A 20,175-nucleotide genomic window follows, 5' to 3' on the forward strand; every position below is an offset into this window, starting at 1 on the left:
ACAACCAGAAATAAATCGATTTGGTGGTGGGGTCGTTGGCAAACCAGAAAGCATCTGGTGTGAAATCTTTCAGTTTTTTTAGAAAAGTTTTGGGGTATACTTAATAATACCCTTTTGGTAAATAGGGTGGGGTGTGATTATAAAAAGTAATATTTAATTGGGGTGAATTTAGTAATAGGGTTTACTTATAATTTCATCGGGTGTGAATAAAACTACCCTTCCCTCTTTTGTCTTCAAAGTTTGAAAACAGTGTGGGACCCAAAGTTTCTCTCGTGTTTTCTCTGTCGTTTATGTGCTTTTGTCTCTCTGGCCCCCATCCCCTTCCTCCCATCTCACACACTGTAACCAAATACTCTCTCTCTCTTCGACTCTTTGATACCAACGAAACCAAAATAGTCCCTCTCTCTCTCTCAACAGTATTCTTTTTCTTGTTAATGTCTACCTGAGCGGCTCCGAGTTCCGGAACCGGCAACGATGGCTTCCCGAAATGGGGCTGCTTCTTACAAGGCTGGTCTCAAGTTGGATCATCGACCCCTTAACTCCAAATCGTCGTCGTTTAAGTCTCGGCCTCCTCCTAACTCTGCTGGATCCTCTGTTCGTCGGAGCAGCCCCGCTTCGTTTGGCTCCGGGGGTATCAAGGGCGATGATGGAGGTATTGTCTCGCTTCGATTTGTTTCTAAATTAAAATGTGCTTTCGTTTCGATTTCAAGCGTTTATTATTCAGGAGAACTGGAATAAAAAAAGAATGGAAATGAGCAAGTTTTGGGGAACAATTTTGGACTGAACGTGAATCAGTTATATATATATATAATTTTTTGCTTTTCTGTTTTTATCAATTTGAGATTATAGAGTGGACTGAGTTTAGTTCAGTTCGTTTTGGTTTCTAGTGTCCATTCGTGCTTTGAATGATACCAAAAAAAGGAAAATTTGAGTAGATAAGTAACTGTAGGCTGAACCCAGATAACCAAATGATGAAATTTCCTATTGCATTCGTTCTTTTTTGTTTTGTTTGTTTCCCCAAACAGTACCTGGAAGAGTTCGAGTGGCCATAAGATTGCGACCCCGAAATGCTGAAGAGTTGGCAGCAGATGCAGATTTTGCTGACTGTGTAGAACTGCAGCCGGAGGTACTTTCAGTTTTGTTGTTTCTCACTCATTGTCGTTTGTAAATTTCACGATGCTAATAACAATATCACTTTAAAGTCCCTCTTAATGGTCAGTTGGGCCTATGTTCTGGTTGGTTGTGGTCCATTGTTGATTTTTGGCTTGTTTGTTGTATTTCAGCTAAAACGGCTGAAACTCAGGAAAAACAATTGGGATTCAGACACGTACGAATTTGATGAGGTGCTTACTGAATTTGCATCCCAAAAGCGAGTATACGAAGTTGTTGCTAAGCCTGTAGTGGAGGTTTGTTAACTCTTTCTAAATTTGCAACATTACGTAGAATTTATTATAAATGTTTATTGTCGAGTTATACAAAGTTAATCTCAATTCTCATGACATTCACTTATTTTGCATATTGTGGGCAACTCAATTTTCTGCCATTTGATTTTGTAGAGCGTCCTGGATGGTTATAATGGGACCGTGATGGCTTATGGCCAAACAGGTACAGGAAAAACATTCACACTTGGAAGACTAGGAGAGGAAGATACGTCTGATCGTGGTATTATGGTTCGTTCAATGGAGGATATTCTAGCAAGTATTTCTCCAGACACAGATTCAATCTCCGTCTCTTATTTGCAGGTTATATGGTCTTAATTTCACAGTTAAATATATTATACGTAGAACCTCTATTTAAGAATACTCTATTCAAGAATAACCTCTAATTTGTTATAAAAAAATCAAGTCCCGATTTGGGCCAGTTATAAATAAGAATAACCTCTAAATTGTAATTTGTTATACATTTTCTAAGTCTCGTATTAACAAAGTATACCTCTATATAAGAATAATTACATCTTAATAAAATATATACATGTATTTTGTAAATTTATTTATGTAAAATTAATAATTTTATTTTAAATTATAATACATGTATGAAATTATATTTACTCTAAAATATTTCTATTATGATATATTATTAATGATTATTTATTGTTATTATTGTTACATTGATATTTTTTGGTTTTTTAATTTTTTTTTCTAGTGTAACTCTATTTAGTTATAACCTCCCAATTAGAATATAATTTACTTAGTCCCAAGTGTATTCTTGGATAGAGGTTCTACTGTATAATCAAAGTTTTACTCAGTTATTTCATTTCACACTCAATTATTTTAGCTATTCATGTTTTAACATCTTGTTATTTACAAATAAAATAAAATAAAATAAAATGTGTAGCTTTATATGGAGACCATTCAAGACCTTCTCGATCCATCAAATGATAACATCCCCTTTGTGGAAGATCCAAGAACTGGTGATGTTTCAGTACCTGGTGCGACTCTTGTAGAAATCAGGGATCAACAAACTTTTCTGGAGTTGCTGAGAGTGGGAGAAACTCATAGGATTGCAGCTAACACGAAGTTGAACACTGAATCTTCTCGTAGTCATGCTATTCTGATGGTGAAATGATTTTCTGTCATTAAAAAAGTAAACTAGATAATGGATCAAAATATACTACTCTTAAAAGCATAAATGGGTCATTTGATATATATGCTTCTCTCTGGTGCAGGTGCATGTCAAAAGGTCTGTCATGGGAAGGGAAGATAATCATTCAGTTGACAATGGGGAACTCTCTTGCCTAAGCAAATCATTTAAGCCACTTCTTCGGAAAAGCAAACTTGTTGTGGTAGATTTGGCTGGTTCTGAGCGTATTCACAAGTCAGGTGTGTATCTAACCTCTCAATTATCGGTTCTTCATCAGTTGCTTACTTAAGTGTTTTTCTTTTTGTGGCAAGTGTATACACGGTTTGCTTGGATATGTATGTATATTATTTAAGCATGCCTCAATGCAAGTTTTGTGCATTTAATGTGGCTTTTCACAAAGGATATATGCTTAAAGTTCTGTTACTAACATATTTTGTGTATATGATGTGGCTTTTCTTAAATTCTTGAAAAGTACGGATTATGACACGTTATTTTAGATTCACCCCTTGAAAATTGAATTGTGGGAAAGACAAGTTTTGATTAATGAAAATGTTTCAGTCTTAATAATCAGACTATTTCCAAACAACTTCTAAATTACCAGTAAAAATTTCTATTATTTTATAATTAGTATGGATTTTTTTTTTGGAGTATTGAAGAATAAGTTTTTCATCGGTTATTGCTTATTTTCCCAAAAGTAAGATGTTTCAGCGGTACAGTTGAAACCATATACTGCATTACTAGGGTTTGAAGTATAGTCCCCAATAATGTTGGGTTGAATTAAAAGAAAAACTACCAGTGATGTTTTTGTAATTCCACTTTATTTTTAACCAACTTATTTCTTATCAAGAGATCTCTTACTCCTGTGATTCTGATTCGGAGACTTTTTTTTTTTTATATATATATGAATTCTAATATCCATAGAAAAAAAGAATTATATTATTAAAGGGGAAAAAAAGGGTATGGGGATAATATAATAAAAAAAAAATCAAGTATAGTTTATTTATCATACCCACTTGCTATTGAACTTTGTATCTTTTTTGTATACCAGGTAGTGAGGGACATATGTTAGAGGAAGCTAAGTCTATCAATCTATCTCTTAGTGCGCTAGGGAAGTGCATTAATGCTCTTGCAGAGAATAGCGCTCATGTACCAGTTCGTGATTCAAAACTCACAAGATTGCTTAGAGATTCATTTGGAGGTGAGATTTCTCACGTCCTAGTAAATTTTACCTAGAGTATCTTAATGTTACCTCTGTTTTTGATGTGCATCACTGGACAATTATTATGGTAGTACTTAAAATGCATGATATGCACATATTGCAACATTTGCTATTCTCTTGCAGGCTCAGCAAGGACTTCATTAATTATCACTGTTGGTCCATCTCCACGCCATCGAGGAGAGACTACAAGTACAATTTTATTTGGTCAGAGGGTTAGTTCTCGTACAATTCCATGTAATTGTTAAGGGAGTTTGGTTATAAAGAATGAAAAATCAGTACTGTGATTATTTGACAGGCGATGAAGGTGGAAAATATGTTAAAGATAAAGGAGGAGTTTGATTATAAAAGTTTGTCCAGAAGGCTCGAAATAGAGCTGGATAAGCACATTGTGGAAAATGAAAGGAGGCAAAAATATTTTGAAGATGAAATTGAAAGAATACACTTGGAAGCACAAAACAGGATTGGTGAAGTTGAACGGAAGTTTGCAGATGCATTAGAGGTTTGTCTAATCTTCATACATCTGATAAATTTGTTTATAAAGTAATTAAGGGTTAAAAATCATTTCCTGGTGCTTCAGTTTTTACTATGTTTGGTGTAAATTTACTAATTTTCTAATTTCTTTCTGTAGAAAGAGAGGCTAAAGAGCCAAATGGATTATATGGAAACAGTTAAGAAGTTAGAAGAGAAGTTGGTGTTAAATCAAGATAAGGATGAACGCTGTGGTTCTGGTGGTGGTAAATGTAATGGAGAGGTAGTAATAATTTCTTGTTAATGTCACACTTCCTTTAAGATGAATATATGCACTCCTTTTAACATTTTATATACAAGATATTTTGGGAAACTATTTTTGATGTTCCAAGCTCAATTATTTTAATGGGCATCTTTCATTTCGTAGCTCTCATAAGATTGTATCTATTAGCTTGTTCAGGTTTGTCCTTGTTTTGCAAGTCATCTATTTTGGCAAAAGAAGTATGATAAAAAGTTAACGTTTATTCACTTTCATTTGTTATAAACTTTCCCATCAACTTTCACATTTATAGTTTTCCTTCACTATTAGGAAATTTGATTTGTTGTAGCCTGTAGGTAGTTTTGCAATAATTTATCACATTTTAGCTTTTGAATTCCAATTGCTTCCTTTTTTCTCCCTAAAATGTAGGAACCTGGGAATTCCACTTCTGACGACATTGCTGAGGTCCGGAAATTGCTTAATAAAGAAATAAACCTAAGGAAGGTGGCTGAGGAAAATGTTGAAAATCTCAAAAGCCAAATAGGGTCAGAGGTATTGTTTATGAAATTTCTTAATGTTGGTAATTGCACCGATTATATCTGTTAATTTCAAATCATTGGATTTTTGATATAGAGATGATTACTTTTGGGTATTTAGGGTGGTGGAGATATAGAGATGTTAAAGCTTCGAAAGAGTCTAGAGGAGGAGGTACACCAGAAAAAGAAGCTCGAAGAAGAAGTAATAGTCTTACGTAGTCAATTGATGCAACTAAGTTTTGAAGCTGATCAGGTATTTACTTTAATCATACTTTATCTTATATGTTTAATTTTTTATGGAACCTTTGGAAGATGATAGCAATGATCTTTTTGCTATTAGTTCAATTGAAGAAGTATTTGAGCTTTCAAACATAAAAGCAGGAGGTATTTACTTTAATTATTATTATACACAACTAAAGATTCTAACACGTAAAAAGTCTGAACGATGTCATGATTTTTTTTCAGCTAGTTGCAAGAGCTTGCTTCTTTTGTGCCCATTATCCATGATAGTTTTAGCTTGCAGGTCATATATGTTCAGGATATCTAGCATTATCTTAATCTTTACATGTACCATAATTTAGTTTTCAATATATTTTTACCCTATTTGATTCCACATATGCTTGTAGATGAGAAAGTGCCTGGAAAGAGGTGTGCCCCGAAATGGAGTAGATCCTTTAACGTCTGCAGTGGGGCATTTTCAGTCTAAAGACATCCAGAATGGAGATAAGGCATCATATTCTAATCTATTTGAACAAGGTTTATACAAAATTTTCTTTTAAGTATTATAATGTTTATCATCTTGTTGACAGTTTTTTATCTTTATTTTTTTAATTTGTTTTTTGAAATGTTATATTGACAGTTGGATTACAAAAGATCTTGTCATTGCTTGAGTCAGAAGATGTGAGTGTTCGTATTCATGCTGTAAAAGTGGTAGCCAATTTAGCAGCTGAAGGTAGGTTAAAGTTTCAGTGAGAATTTCTTTTTATATTTCTTCTCCCATGTATTTTCAAATTTTTCTGTTTTCTTTCTAGCAACTTATCCCAAGTGATTTCACCTTTGTCATATTTTAATGAACATCATATGTTTAAATTATAGGATGCACTTTTTTTGCTCTAAATTTTAACAAACCATCCTATCTGACGACGTTGTTTTCAGCACTACAAGTAATTAATACAAGCAAAACCCATCAACTATTTACCTGTATTCCTTCCCTGAAGCACACCATATCTGAGTGTTTCATTTGGTTTGCTCTTTTAGTGTGTATGTTTTCTGAGAATCAGTTTTCTCTCCCATGTAATAAACAGAGGCAAATCAGAAAAGGATTGTGGAAGCAGGTGGTCTTACTTCCTTGCTGATGCTTCTTAGAACCTATGAGGATGAAACTATTCGTAGAGTGGCAGCTGGTGCTATAGCTAATCTTGCAATGAATGGTACTAGTTAATTATGTTGTTTACAATCAAGTGTGGGGCCTTTCTTTGTTGCACTTATGTTTGAACTTATATTTGGTATTTAGTTTGCTTTTATCTTTTGTGATTACAGAAGCCAATCAAGAGCTTATAATGGACCAAGGGGGAATTAGTTTGTTATCAATAACAGCAGCTGATGCTGACGATCCTCAAACTCTCCGCATGGTTGCTGGAGCTATTGCTAATTTGTGTGGCAACGGTATGCTCTTATCCTTTGATGTGTCATTTTTTCTATCACTTGCACTCATTTTGTTAATCATGTTTACTCAAAAATAAAATAAAATAGATAAGCTACAAACCACTCTAAGGACCGAAGGTGGCATTAAGGCCTTGTTGGGAATCGTTAGATGTGGGCATCCTGATGTTCTTTCTCAAGTTGCACGTGGTGTAGCAAACTTCGCAAAATGCGAGTCTCGAGCATCTACACATGGTAAGCAAATGTGTTTACTTGCTCTTTGATGGTGGCATCAAATGATGTAACTTTTACACTATTCTTTCACAGGCTTGAAAGCTGGCAGATCATTTTTAATAGAGGATGGTGCACTTCCTTGGATTGTACAGAATGCTAACAATGAGGCTGCGCCAATCCGACGCCACATTGAGCTTGCACTTTGTCATTTGGCACAACATGGTATATTGCACGTTGCGTTTGTATATAAAATTTCACAAGCGCTTGCATTATTATTATTATTGTTTGATGATATGCCGATTCTATTGATGTCATATTTTCATTATTAAAAATTATAAGCTGTTATTGCAGTTCATGTTAAACATAACAGTTAGATAAGAGTAAAAAAAGGTGAAAAAATAGTGTTGCTAGGTGTTTAACACCAAGTTATTTTCATTTTCTCACAACTTAGTTTCTTAACTATGGGTTTTCTAAATTACAGAAGTAAATGCAAAGGACATGATTAGTGGAGGTGCTCTGTGGGAACTAGTTCGGATTTCAAGAGACTGTTCCCGGGAGGACATTAGAACTCTTGCTCGTCGAATATTGCATTCGAGCCCTACCTTCCGTTCTGAAATGCGTCGATTAAGGATAGAATGTTGATCATTATGTAATTTCAGATGAATAGACTCTATAGAAATTCATTAATGCTGTATAGGTTTTGGTGCAGAACTGTTAGTTTTGTAATCCTTATTTCTAAATGAGGGTCATGGTGACCGTCTCATTCAATTTTGTTTTGTACAAAGGAAGCTTGGGCTTCAATTTGTAATTCTTGATTATCTATTTATTCTATCCTCATTAGTACTTATTACTTAAGACAAAAGACGAAAAAATTAAGCTACAGAAGAAAAAACGAAACATTTGTAGCTATTTGAAGGCGAGCCTTATGTTTCATTCACTATTTTAAAGGTAGACGCATTATGACACATTATTATTATTTATTGTAATTTATTTTTTGAAAATGAGTATCAATGTTGTGTCTTGTATCGAATGAGAAATGTTAAAAGAGATAAAGACACCAACCGTATTAAGCACTATCTTGAAGAATATTATTAATCTACAAGGTGCCGTGTTTTGGTGCCTTGAATAGACAGAAATGATTCATAACTTAACTTGTCACCTGTGTCATTCAATAAAGATTTAGCTCTATATTTCATGTTTGAAGTTGTGTTCAGCAGTAACTGTAGTAGATTATTTCAAATAATTCTGACTAACGAATTTTTCTGTTCACATCTATTAGAAGAGGAATGGTGACGTGAAGCTAATAAACTCTTTCCTTGGCAGCTTGATATATATACATGTCTGCAATTACAAAGGTGAAATTGTAGAACAGAACAATGGAGGTGAGTTGAGTTTTGCTATTAGTTTTGGGAAAAAAGAAAAGAAAATGATAATGGTCCATTCTTCTTCTACGAGATTGAGTAGGTTCATCTGTTGTTATATGATATGACCAATGAAGCCCTCTATAAAAGCTGTTAGTTTTTACTTATTAGGCCCATGTAATATCATTCAGTGGTTTTGGTCCATTTGGACACTTGCTATAAACTTGGTTTTTCTTTTCTTTTTGGGCCATCGAATTATATATGTAAATCACATCACACCAAATGCTTAGTAATTGTAAATGGGAAATTTCAATTTTTGACCCTAATAATACAACCTATATCAAAATTTATACCCCTTTATAATTTGTACAAATTTAGTCCATTAATTACATGAACTTCCCATTTTACCCTTTTTTTTTTAAAAAAAAAAAAAAAACTAAAATCTGAAAGTGTATTTCTCTCTCTCTCTCTTCCCTCTTCCCTCTCTCTCTCGTGCACCACTCTCTCTCTCTAGGAAAAAATTTGAAAAATTTATGAAAAACCGAAGGTGAAATCCGTCCCACACGATATTATTTGCTGTTGCATGGTTGTTTTCTCGGTGGGTGTTGGTGGAAAACCGAAGCACAATACAACATCACTCAAGAATCTTACACCATTATAATGGGTAAGTTGCATTTTAAGCATTTTGTTAGACTTTATGTAGTTTAAAATTGTTATACGTGTGTTTATTGTTGGAACTGCTGTTTTTTGGTCTGAAATTGTTGAGATCTGGCAGATCTGGTTTTCAGTCGATTTCTGGGTTTTACAGTGTTATCGATGATATGTCGATGATATGTCGATGGTTTGTCGATGATTATGAAGGAAAGGTCAGTGACGACCATTATCGACGTTATGTCGACATGATGTCGACATGTTATCGACAGCATGCAACCAACTTTGGGATTAACCATTTGTCGACATTTTGTCGACATGTTTGTCGACAGAATGTCGACAACAAGCATTTTTGGTTGTTTTTGAGAAGTTGTCGATATTTTGTCGACATCATGTCGACAAAATATCGATGCAATGGAAAAATACCGTAGATAAAACATAAACATAACATTGACAGAAAATAAACTTTATTAAAAATAACAAAAAAAAAACATAAAAAAAAAAAACAGAAAATAAAAGTTCATAAAAATTAAAAAAAAAACATTAAATAAAACCCACAAACCATAACATAAGAAATTATTTTTTTTTAAATTCTTTGGCTTGTGGGTGAGCCTTGCAATACTTGCATAATGTTCCAGGCTTCACCGGTTTACAGATTGAAGATGCCCGATTTGCAACGACGGCATCCTTCGGGGAACCCAGGTGGTGGAGCCGGCCATTCACCAGTTTTTGCAAATTCTCTTTCAAGTTGCATGAACCTGAACTCGTTACCGTTTCGCTCTCTTTCGAAAGCTCGAGCGGCGTCCAAAACTTTCTGCATTGCAGGAGTAACTATGCCAACATCATCCTCCTGCTTCAGCTCCTCAGGAGTTAGGATGGGGTATTTGCCGTTCTTTCTTGGGGCCATATTTCAAACTTAAGAGAATAAGAGAAAATTTTTAAGAGTAAGAGATAGGTAGAATATAAGATTTCCCTTTGCTTTTATAGAGCAGTAAAAATGTTGGGAATGTATGAAAATTTAATGGTCATTAAATGCGTAACTGTACAGGGAAAAACGCATGAAATGGCGTATTTATCGACAGAATGTCGATACTATATCGACATCTTATCGACAACATGCCAATTTAGTGTCACTGCTACCACATTTGTCGACGACATGTCGACTTCATGTCGATATGTTGTCGATAGGACACGTGTCTGACATGCAACGTTTCAGTTGGGAAGGGTTGTTGGGAACGTATGTAAAATTTATTAACATTTAATGTGCAACCGTTTCTATTGTCGATATAATGTCGATGGTATGTCGATAGTGTGTCGATGACGAGGAAAGTTGTTGTTGTTGTCGATTGTATGTCGATATTATGTCGACACAATGTCGACAATCAGTGCCCTAATTTCTGGTATTGTGCTTCTCGACATTATGTCTATTGATATCGATGGGATATCGATGTTTATTTTTTTTTGGTGTTTTTTCCTTTACTCACCTTGTTTTTTTGGTTTGCAATTGCAGGAGACAAAGTGTTCCTTGTTGTATCGTACGATGGTGTTTGGTTATGTGAGAATTATAATTGGATCTACAAAGCAAATAGCAGCTTGACGTTGACAGTTACAACCGAGACAACCCTACAAGAACTGCGACAAATTTTATATGAAGAGTTGGAAGTTGATCCGGTAGCGTATGATTTAAAGTTGGAGATTTGTTCCTTGTACATGAAGGGAAAAATGGTTGCGCCAGAGGTTATTAAGAGAGAACGCCAACTGAGAACGTTTTTAGAGATGAGGGCAACAATGTCAAATACAGAGTTTATGCCATTATTCGTGACCAAGGTGAGAAAAGTTGGGAATTCGGAGCCTACGCCGCCTACTAATCCTCTCCCTCGGAGTGTGGTAGGGTCTTGCGTTCCCGAAACAGATGTTGGGATTGGTGTGAATGAGGAGGTTCCGGCCAATTTAGAGGTTCCGACCAATTTTGATGTTCCGACCAATGTAGGGCAAGAACAAGAAGCGACAGGATTTCATCAGTTTGAAGAGTTCGATACACCCTTCTACAATAATGATCCTATTGTAGATTTGAATATGGACGATGACCATGATTTAGCAGTCGATGAACCCGTAGCGGGACCATTGTTGAGGTTAGAGTGTGTACCGAGTAACCAAGGTACACAGCGAGAACGACAACCTCGTAGTGAAAATCGCACTACACCTGGAACTAGCGTAGTCGACCAGGCGAGCGAAGAACATGCTCGTCATGCAACGTTCTCAACGTTCTCCTCTTTCGAAGTTTGTACCAAGTTCAAAGCTCCCATGTGGACAAAGGAAGATATAATGGAAAATCATGAGCTAACTACTTGTTTACAAAGTAAGGAAGCAGGGGTGATAGAGCTTGGTAATTTTTATGAAAACAAGGAAGAACTGAGACAAGTTGTGGGTAGGTTTGCCCTTAATAACAATTTCGAGTGGATGGTGAAGAAGTCATCCCCTGATGTGTTGTACGTTACATGCAAGGCTCCAGATTGTAAATGGAGATTGAGGGGGAGGAAGAAGATGCATTCTGACAACTTTGAGGTCACTGTATTTCACAATGAACACACATGTAACTTGAATGCGAGACGTTCAGATCACCGTCAAGCAGCACCATGGGTAGTTGGCCACCTTATTAAGGGGAAGTACACCCAAGACGGAACTAAGTACAAGGCTAAAGACATACAGAGGGACATGTTTGACAACTACGGTATCAGTATGAGTTATGTGAAGGCGTGGAGGTGCAGGGAGATGGGACTTACGTATGCTAGGGGTACGCCTGAGTTTTCATACATGAAGCTTCCTGGGTACTTGTACATGCTGGAACAGAAGAATCCAGGTACCATTACTGACTTGTACTTAGAGGATGAGCGGTTCGGGGAAATCTTGTTTTATATCACTCGGTGCATGTAGAAGGGGCTTTTCTTTTTGTCGTCCTGTTTTGAGTATCGATGGCACCTTCTTGAAGACGAAGTACGGCGGTATAATGTTAGTTGATGTGGCATACGATGCGAACAACCAATTGTTGCGGTTGCTTATGGTATCGTTGACGGTGAGAATAACGACTCTGGACGTATTTCTTACAGAAGTTGAGGGTAGCAATTGGCGTGGTTGAGAACTTAGTGTTTGTGTCAGATAGGCATCAAAGCATTGATCATGCTTTGTTGAACTCGTTTTTCCCGAAGCGTCCACCGTGCATGCTATCACCACATTGTTATGAACGTGAACGCAAAATTCAAGAGCGATGCTTTTCACAACCAAATATATAATGTTGCTTACGCATGGTCGAAGACTGAATGCGATAGAGAGTTCGAGAAGCTTAGAAAGATGAATCCGGCCATCGCTGCATATGTGGAGAGTATAGGGTTTGAGAAGTGGGCTCACCCTTATTGTTTGGGCGATAGATACAACATCATGACGAGCAACGCTGCTGAAAGCTTCAATAGTGTCACAGAAGAGTTCAGGAAATATCCAATAACTACTTTGGTTGAATTTATCGAGTTCACACTCCAATCGTGGTTCGGCCGATCGCCTCGAAAATGCTGACAAATGTGCCACCCCTTTGGCCACGCTCTTCGAAAAAAACTTGGCAAAAATTCATGAAAATGCAAGGTACAGGCGCGTCCAACGAAATGGAGCCAATTTGTATAACGTTGGTAGGGGACCTAACGGTGAAAGAGGTGGTGATGTGAATCTAGTTGAAAAAACATGCACCTGCGGCGTGTTCACGTTATTGAAACTCCCTTGCCTTCATGCATGTGCCGCGGCATTGAAAACGAACACAAGTGTGTACACGCTTTGCTCACCTTATTATTCAAAAGAAACGTGGAGGAAGATTTACGATGATACCATCAATCTCGCTGGTGACGAGGATGATTGGGTTCTCCCAGAACACATCAAGAATATGAAAGTTGGGGTACTGTGGAAAAGAAGCACGTAGGTCGTCCAAGAAAAAGCAACGGCTGGAAGAAGACGGGAGAACCGTTTCCCGTCCGGTGATAAAAAGGTTACGTACCACGAAGCTGCAGCCATTGTGGTGCTCCGAGCCACAACAGAGCAACATGCAAAGCCCGCATCTGAGGCGTCTTGTACGTATTCGTTGGGAAATTTGATATATTGTAATGACGCATATTTTGTCATAGTTATTTTTGTTGAGGTTGAATATTTTTCAAATATTTTAATTATTTTTAGGTTTAATAGTTATTTTTGTTGAATAATGTTGATATTTTATATTTGAAACCACGTATAATTATCAAAATTTGAACGAAAAGAAAATCTATATATACATAACTGTAATGTTAATTACACAAAATATACAATGTCCCAATAATTAAAAATATAATCAGCCGACATTTTGGTAAAATAAATCGACACACCACCGTTGACGAAACATGGCTATCCGGTCTGGCGTCACATCGGTCAATCCACGCTGCATCATGAGATGCTCCACATACTCAATGCAATACACGCCACAATCACCACTAAATGCAAAATAAAATGTAAAGTCAGTCTAACGTAAAACATATTTTAATACTATAGTACTTTTTTATCGCTATGTACAGTTGCTGACTTCGGAACTAAGTCGTGAGTGGCTCGACTCGCGTGCATTTTTGGAAGCACCGTGATGTCACCGTTAGCTAACGCCATGATCCGGTTGTTATGTGGAAATTCCCCCTAGGTTAAAAAGGATTAGCGAGGGCGGCCGGTTCGACCAAACCTTCAAGATGGGTTCCATGGCGGTCCGATGACGTACGCTGGAATCACAGTCGTAGACATTAATTTTCCACAGCTCTATGTCCACTTCAACTGTGACCCAGTGTCTTGCCGTGGGAAGGTGCAGAACGAAGTAAATAAACTCGTTACCCCTCCATCTCTCAAAGACTTGGGACTGTAATTACAGAGAACAACGAAACAATTAACAAACCATAATAATCTTCCCAAACAATTAACATTTAAAATCTTACTAAAACAATACCTTATGAAACCCTGTGCAGTAGTCCAGGATATATTCCTCCCATTTAAAGTTTTTCCTCGGACCCTTGTGGCTCGTCCATGCACTGCTGATCATGGCGGTCACGAATGTGGAGAGAATGATACCCTTCTGAGGAAATGTCAGTGGATAGTCGGTGCGTCGCCTCCTCAACATATGCATTGCTGCATCTATATGCTGCATATAAACGGAAATGTCCTTTACACAAAAAAATATATTAATTGCACATAAAGTTGTAAAGTGAAGTAATATTATAAAATACTTTACTTACGTCATCTGTAAGCCATTCCTTTGGTGTGAGCATTATCCAAAAGAATCCTGGACCGTAATCACCACTTCTCAAATCCCGAAGTCGGTGGTTCGGAATGAGTCCAACACACCACTTTCGGAAAGTGGTTAACAATTTCTCGTCCGGTGGCTCCAGGGGATCAAAAGTCGAAGATGGCCTATGTCTCCTCTTCATCTCCGTATAGTCACCGAACCATACAGGAGGCTTTCTCTTCCTCTTCCGACTCTTAACCACTGCAGGTTGTGCCTCTATGGACAGAATCTCACCCTGCGACTCGGTGTCATGTACATGGATAAGAGGTTGTGCCTCGATCGGAGTCGCTGGAGCTCCCTCATAAGGATCGTAATCGTCGGGGAAGACCTCATCCTCTTCTACTGGGGGTGAAGCAGCTGGTGGTGGGGTAGATGGATCTGCTGGGGCCTCCGGTGCTGAAGCTGTCGTTGGCGGACGATTCAACATGGCCAATATGTCTCTGAGCTGCTCCATAATTACGTTCTGACCACCCTTCAGCTCTACATGGCTGGTCTCGTATGCCTTCTTCAGCTCGACATGAGCAGCATACAGACCCTGAGTGTCACCCTCGATCCTATCCAACCGAGCCACTAAATCAGTGTACTCGGCACCCCGAACGCCTGATGAAGATGGTGCACTGGGCTGAGGTTCTGAACCAGTGGCCTGAAAAAATATATATCAAAAAAATACGGTAAGCATACGATAATTCCACAATGTAACAAATATCACAAAACAAAAATAATAAAAAATGAAGACATAAAAAAAAGTTCCAAAAATTGGTACCTGAGTGTCTCTTTCCTGAGTGTACGGGACCCGAGTCTCGGTACACGACTACCTGCCTCAGCCTCTGTGTCATCCACAGCATCATCAACCAGGTTCTCCACACCATCGTAAGAAATTGTCCTCACAAATGCCTCCTCCTCTGTCCGTGGAAGGAGCCCCTTCACCACTTCCAGATTCTGTTTATGGTTTAACAAATATCAAAATAAAACCATTTAGCATTTATTACAAGCATTTATGTTAAATAATTATTCAGAACATAAGTGAAAATCATACCCGTCTAGAAAATAATGCGGCCGACGTCTTTCTTCCCAATATCGCCTTTGCTCGTCCGGCTAAGCATCTCGGGGAACCGAATCCCGTGGTTCGTGCCATACCTCTTGCCAACCTCCAAAATGGCCTCGTACGCCCAATATTGGACTGCAGGTGCGAAGCCATATGCTGTGTATTTGCACTCGTGCTGAACATCCGAACTCAGCTTCTTCTCGTAGTTGGCCTTCTGTTTCAACATGTCTTTCTGAAGCGAGTGCATGAGTCTGGCGAATGAGTGCTTCCCCCAAGGAATCCGGAAGAAGAACTCGAGGTCTTCCACATATCTAATGATGTGAGGCGTGATCAGCGCGTTGGCCTCGCGGCCCAGAAGCACTGACTCCACAAACAAGCACAAGCCGAGCTTGTACAAGTCTTCCGGGTTCTGGCAGTTTGTGAACTGAAGTTGGAGTGCTTCTGTCTTCACACTATCAGACCGGTTGAAATATTTGTTGATCAGTCGGTCTGACCCCGAGCGCGCGACCTGCGCAGCCTTCTCCTCTTCTGTTGGCCCCGAGGAGAAGTCCAAACCCGTAATGAGTGCAAACTCCAGCACCCCGAATCGGACCTCCTTCCGACCAACATAAAACCTCATCCTCAACTCCTCCTGAGCATCCACTTTCATTTTGTGGAGCATCAGCTGGTGAAATAACACCGAGGAGAATGTCAGTGGTACGGCATTCCAGAAGCTCCCGAAACGGCTTTCCTTCGCCGTGTTGTTAAGGTTGAACTCCTCAAACCGAGCTTTAATTTTTGCAAAAATTCCAGTGCCCCTATATGTGACGCGGCCAGTGAAATGCTCGGGTGCTGGAATAATGAGTCTGGGAGCCATCTGAAAAATCAAAGACCAAACAAATTTAAATGTCAAAAAAGTTAAGAAATGTCGACATAACATCGACATCATGTCGACATTCTGTCGACATTAACAAACATTCATAACTGGTCGATAAACAGTCGACATACAATCGACATTACCATAAGAGCAGTGACAAACTACCAACATCGACAAGTTATCGACATACAGTCGACAAATCGTCGACATTACACCAACAAAATGAACTGGGACTTATAATCGACAAGCTGTCGACATACAGTCGACAAATCGTCGACATTATACCAACAAAATGAACTGGGACTTATAATCGACAAACTGTCGACATACAGTTGACAAATTGTCGACATCCTAACAGTAAACTTGCAAAAGAATGAACTGCAACTTATTATCGACAAACTATCGACATACAGTCGACAAATTGTCGACATTCTAGGGCAAAACTACACAACATCAAAACAATGGTAAAACCATCGACAAGTAGTCGACATTACGTCGACAACCTGTCGACAACAATGTTCAAGCACCAGATACCTACACATATCGACATCCTATCGACATCCTATCGACATTTCATCGACAACTAAGTAAAAACACAGAAAACACCATTGAAACATATCCAACACATACAACATGCAACTATTGACATCTAAATTCGCATATACAATCTAAAACACACAAAATCTGAAGCACATACACAAATTCGCATTGAAATTTCTAAAATTTAAACAGAAAAAAACTTACCTTTTCGTGGTTCAATGGTTCACTTCAGTGAAGTTCAGTGCTTCGTCGTCGTCGTGGTCCTGGATCGTCCTCGTCGTGGTTCGTGAGGGGTTGTGGGTTCGTGCTCGTGAGGAGAACAGAGAGAGAGAGAGAGAGGGGAAGTCTGGTTTGTGGGTTCGTGAGTGTGGGAGCGGGTTGTGGGTTCGTGAGGGCTTGTGGGTTGTGGTTCGTGCTCGTGAGGAAAACAGAGAGAATGAGAGAGAGAGGGAACGTCTGAGAGAGGGAAATGTGGGGGGGGGTTCATGATCGTGAAGAGCGAGAGAGAGAGGGAGCGTCAGAAAGAGAGAGGGAACGTCTGAGAGAGGGAATTTTTAATTTAGGGGGTATTTTAGGAAACTTTTAAAATTATAGGAATAAATTTGTACAAATTATAAAGGGGTATAAATTTTGATATAGGTTGTATTATTAGGGTCAAAAATTGAAATTTCCCTTGTAAATTTAGATGGAGTGGTATTAATGTATCTCAGAATCCTATCATAACTCTATAGTTAAATGTGTTTGGGAGAAAATAGTTTTAGGGTGGGTCACCTCCTGAGAAATTCTTACGTTACGTTGCATCCCTAAATATTTTATTTTTACCTATCCAAATGCTCATCAAACTTCTCAAAAAGGAGGAGGTCACATTGCCTTACCTAAGGTTGTAGACAGTGATGTTTGGTACGCAGATTTAGGGGCTAGCAACCACATCACTTCAGCAGCAGACAATCTAAACCAAAAAATAGAGTATGGTGGTAAGGAAAAATTAATAATATGTGATGGTAATCAAATCAATATCTCACTTATTTGGATCTGGTTCTTTACAAACTGAATTGGATTTTCCTTTGATGTTAAATGAACTGTTACATGTACCTAAGATTGCTAAAAATTTGATCAGTGTCTCTAACTTAACTAGTAACAAAATGTGTTTGTTGAATTTCATTCTAATTGTTGTTTTGTGAAGGATAAAGCAACAAGCAAAGTGGTGCTTCAAGGGACTTTTAAGGATGGACTATACCAACTCAACACTCCAGCAACTAAGTCTAATTCCCATTTCATTTCAAGTCATCAAACCAGTAGCCCTACGTTTACAGGAGTTTCAAGTCTAATTATATTGATCAGTTTCTAAATATTTCCAAGTAGTGAATCTTTACTTTCCAAGAATGATGTGTGGCATAGGAGATTAGGCCATTCTTAAGCTAGAATCTTAAAACATGTTTTAATCTCATCTAACGTACCTGTTTTACGCAATGAAACTTTATATTTCTGTAACGCCTGTCAATTTGAAAAGTCACATGCTCTTCCATTTAAGCTGTCAAATTCTAGAGCAACTAGAGTCCTAGAGCTAATCCACACAGATCTTTGGGGACCATCCCCAATTGCTTCCATGGTACTACATTTATTTTCTTGATGAAATCTTAGGTACACTTGGTTGTATCCACTGAAAATAAAAGATGAAGCACTTGATGCTTTTATTCAATTCAAGGCTTTAACTGAAAACCAATTTGATAGGAAGATTAAAGCTCTTAGGTCAGATTCTGGTGGTGAATAAGCCTTTGCTAACATTGTCAAAACTAATGGGCCTGAAATAAAACACAGGCACATAGTAGAAATGGGCCTAACTCTCTTGGCACAAGCTGCAATGCCACTAAAATTCTGGGTTGATGTTTTAGACAGTAATCTATCTTATCAATAGACTGCTAACACCTGTTTTGCAACTCAAATCTCCTTTTAAAACATTATTCCTTAAGAAACCAGACCATTCATTATTGAAAGTGTTTGGTTCAGCTTGTTTCCCTTGTATTAGACCCTACCAAACACACAAATTTTAGTTTCATTCACTCAAGTGTGTGAATCTTTTGGATTTAGCTCAACTCATAAAGGATATAAGTGTCTTAGTTCCACAGGGAGAGTTTACATTTCAAGAAATGTAACATTCAGTGAAACTGAGTTTTTCTTTAAACATGGGTTTCTAAATAATTATGCCCCAGCAAAAGAAATTATAATTCATAATGCAGCTTGGTCTAACTTACCTTTTGTGCCTTTCACTTAATTCACTCAGAACAATAATTCCAATTCTGTTGGTACAGTTCTACCATTTGATTCCCTCATAGCTTCTAAAGCATCATCTTCCAGCAAACACACTGATCATCTCACTGGTGAACAAGAGGTGAGTGATCATGATCACCCTGTAACTGATCTAATGCATGACACTAGTTCAGGTGCTGCAGAAATAGTGCAAACAAACTAGGAAGGAGAAGAAATTAATGTAACATACCAGACCTTGCAACCAAAGGTGCCAACTCATCCTATGGTCACTAGAGCCAAGACTGGCATCTTCAAACCAAAGGTTTATCTCAACAAAAAATAGAACCCTCTAACTGAAGAACCAAGGAACTTGGAGGAAGCTCTCAATTCAAAGGAGTGAACAACTGCCATGTCAACTGAAGTTGTGGCATTAAAAAGGAAGAAAACATTGATATTGGTGCCCTACTCACCTAAGTTCAATTTAATTGAAAATAAATGGGTCTATAAAATAAAACTCAGGAGAGATGGGACAGTTGAAAGGCTTAAGGTTAGGCTTGTTGCCAAGGGGTTTCATCAAAGACCATGTATTGATTTCAGTGAAACATTGAGTCTAGTCATTAAAGCAGCAACTGCTAGAATCATTCTAGCCATTGCAGTGTTAAGAAGCCGGGCCATAAGGCAGCTGGACACCAATAATGTCTTCTTAAATGGCTATCTCGAAAAATATGTGTATATGGTATAACCTCCTAGTTTTGAAAACCATGAAAAAGCAGATTATGTTTGCAAGTTAAATAGATCCTTGTATGGTCTAAAGTAGGCTCCCAGGGCATGGTTTGACAGGCTGAAAAAATTATTGCTACAGTAGAATTTTAGAAATTCCCAAACTGACACTGGGCTCTTCTTTCACATGACAAAACACACCATTATTTTTGTCCTAATTTATGTGGATGATATTATTGTTACATGGAATAATATCAATGAACTTAATATTTTCATCTCAAAGTTGGACAAGCATTTCTCACTCAAAGACCTTGGTTCCCTGCACTATTTTTTGGGAATCGAGGTTCATAAGGATGATTTAGGATTGTATCTCACTTAAACAAAGTACATCACTGAATTGTTAGAAAAATATGATATGCTAAACACCAAATCTTGTCCAACTTCTATGATTACTGGCAAGTCTCTGTCAAAACATGATGGCACTAT

The 20,175-nt window shown here is 37.8% G+C and overlaps 2 protein-coding genes across 2 annotated transcripts; one reads left to right on the forward strand and one right to left on the reverse strand.

The window, feature by feature from the left end:
• Nucleotides 1–234: 234 nt before the first annotated feature.
• Nucleotides 235–7,763, forward strand: LOC115706359 (kinesin-like protein KIN-UB). The gene is made up of 19 exons (XM_061108313.1): nucleotides 235–652; nucleotides 1,026–1,126; nucleotides 1,284–1,406; nucleotides 1,557–1,742; nucleotides 2,335–2,556; nucleotides 2,666–2,819; nucleotides 3,629–3,778; nucleotides 3,923–4,011; nucleotides 4,095–4,298; nucleotides 4,428–4,550; nucleotides 4,956–5,078; nucleotides 5,184–5,315; nucleotides 5,689–5,818; nucleotides 5,922–6,014; nucleotides 6,367–6,492; nucleotides 6,602–6,727; nucleotides 6,815–6,958; nucleotides 7,031–7,159; nucleotides 7,419–7,763. The coding sequence occupies exons 1-19, from the start codon at nucleotides 475–477 to the stop codon at nucleotides 7,577–7,579; spliced, it is 2,694 nt and encodes an 897-aa protein (XP_060964296.1). The 5' UTR covers nucleotides 235–474; the 3' UTR covers nucleotides 7,580–7,763.
• A 1,835-nt stretch (nucleotides 7,764–9,598) lies between these two features.
• On the reverse strand, nucleotides 9,599–17,193 carry LOC115723646 (uncharacterized). The gene is made up of 7 exons (XM_061109299.1): nucleotides 16,927–17,193; nucleotides 15,343–16,182; nucleotides 15,045–15,092; nucleotides 14,232–14,924; nucleotides 13,946–14,137; nucleotides 13,724–13,858; nucleotides 9,599–9,841 (listed from the first exon to the last, which is right to left on the reverse strand). The coding sequence occupies exons 2-7, from the start codon at nucleotides 16,180–16,182 to the stop codon at nucleotides 9,599–9,601; spliced, it is 2,151 nt and encodes a 716-aa protein (XP_060965282.1). The 5' UTR covers nucleotides 16,927–17,193.
• Between the last annotated feature and the right edge of the window lie 2,982 nt (nucleotides 17,194–20,175).

This window comes from Cannabis sativa, chromosome 1 (assembly GCF_029168945.1).
Source record: "Cannabis sativa cultivar Pink pepper isolate KNU-18-1 chromosome 1, ASM2916894v1, whole genome shotgun sequence".
Lineage (NCBI taxonomy): Eukaryota > Viridiplantae > Streptophyta > Magnoliopsida > Rosales > Cannabaceae > Cannabis > Cannabis sativa.

Coding starts and splice junctions, on each gene's coding strand:
- LOC115706359 (XM_061108313.1), top strand. CDS start 475: ATGGCTTCCCGAAATGGGGCTGCTTCTTACAAGGCTGGTCTCAAGTTG. Junction 6,015..6,366: donor AGCCAATTTAGCAGCTGAAG/GTAGGTTAAAGT, acceptor TGTAATAAACAG/AGGCAAATCAGAAAAGGATT. Junction 6,493..6,601: donor AGCTAATCTTGCAATGAATG/GTACTAGTTAAT, acceptor TTGTGATTACAG/AAGCCAATCAAGAGCTTATA.
- LOC115723646 (XM_061109299.1), bottom strand. CDS start 16,182: ATGGCTCCCAGACTCATTATTCCAGCACCCGAGCATTTCACTGGCCGC. Junction 15,093..15,342: donor GCGATATTGGGAAGAAAGAC/GTCGGCCGCATT, acceptor TGAGGCAGGTAG/TCGTGTACCGAGACTCGGGT. Junction 13,859..13,945: donor ACTGCACAGGGTTTCATAAG/GTATTGTTTTAG, acceptor CTGTAATTACAG/TCCCAAGTCTTTGAGAGATG.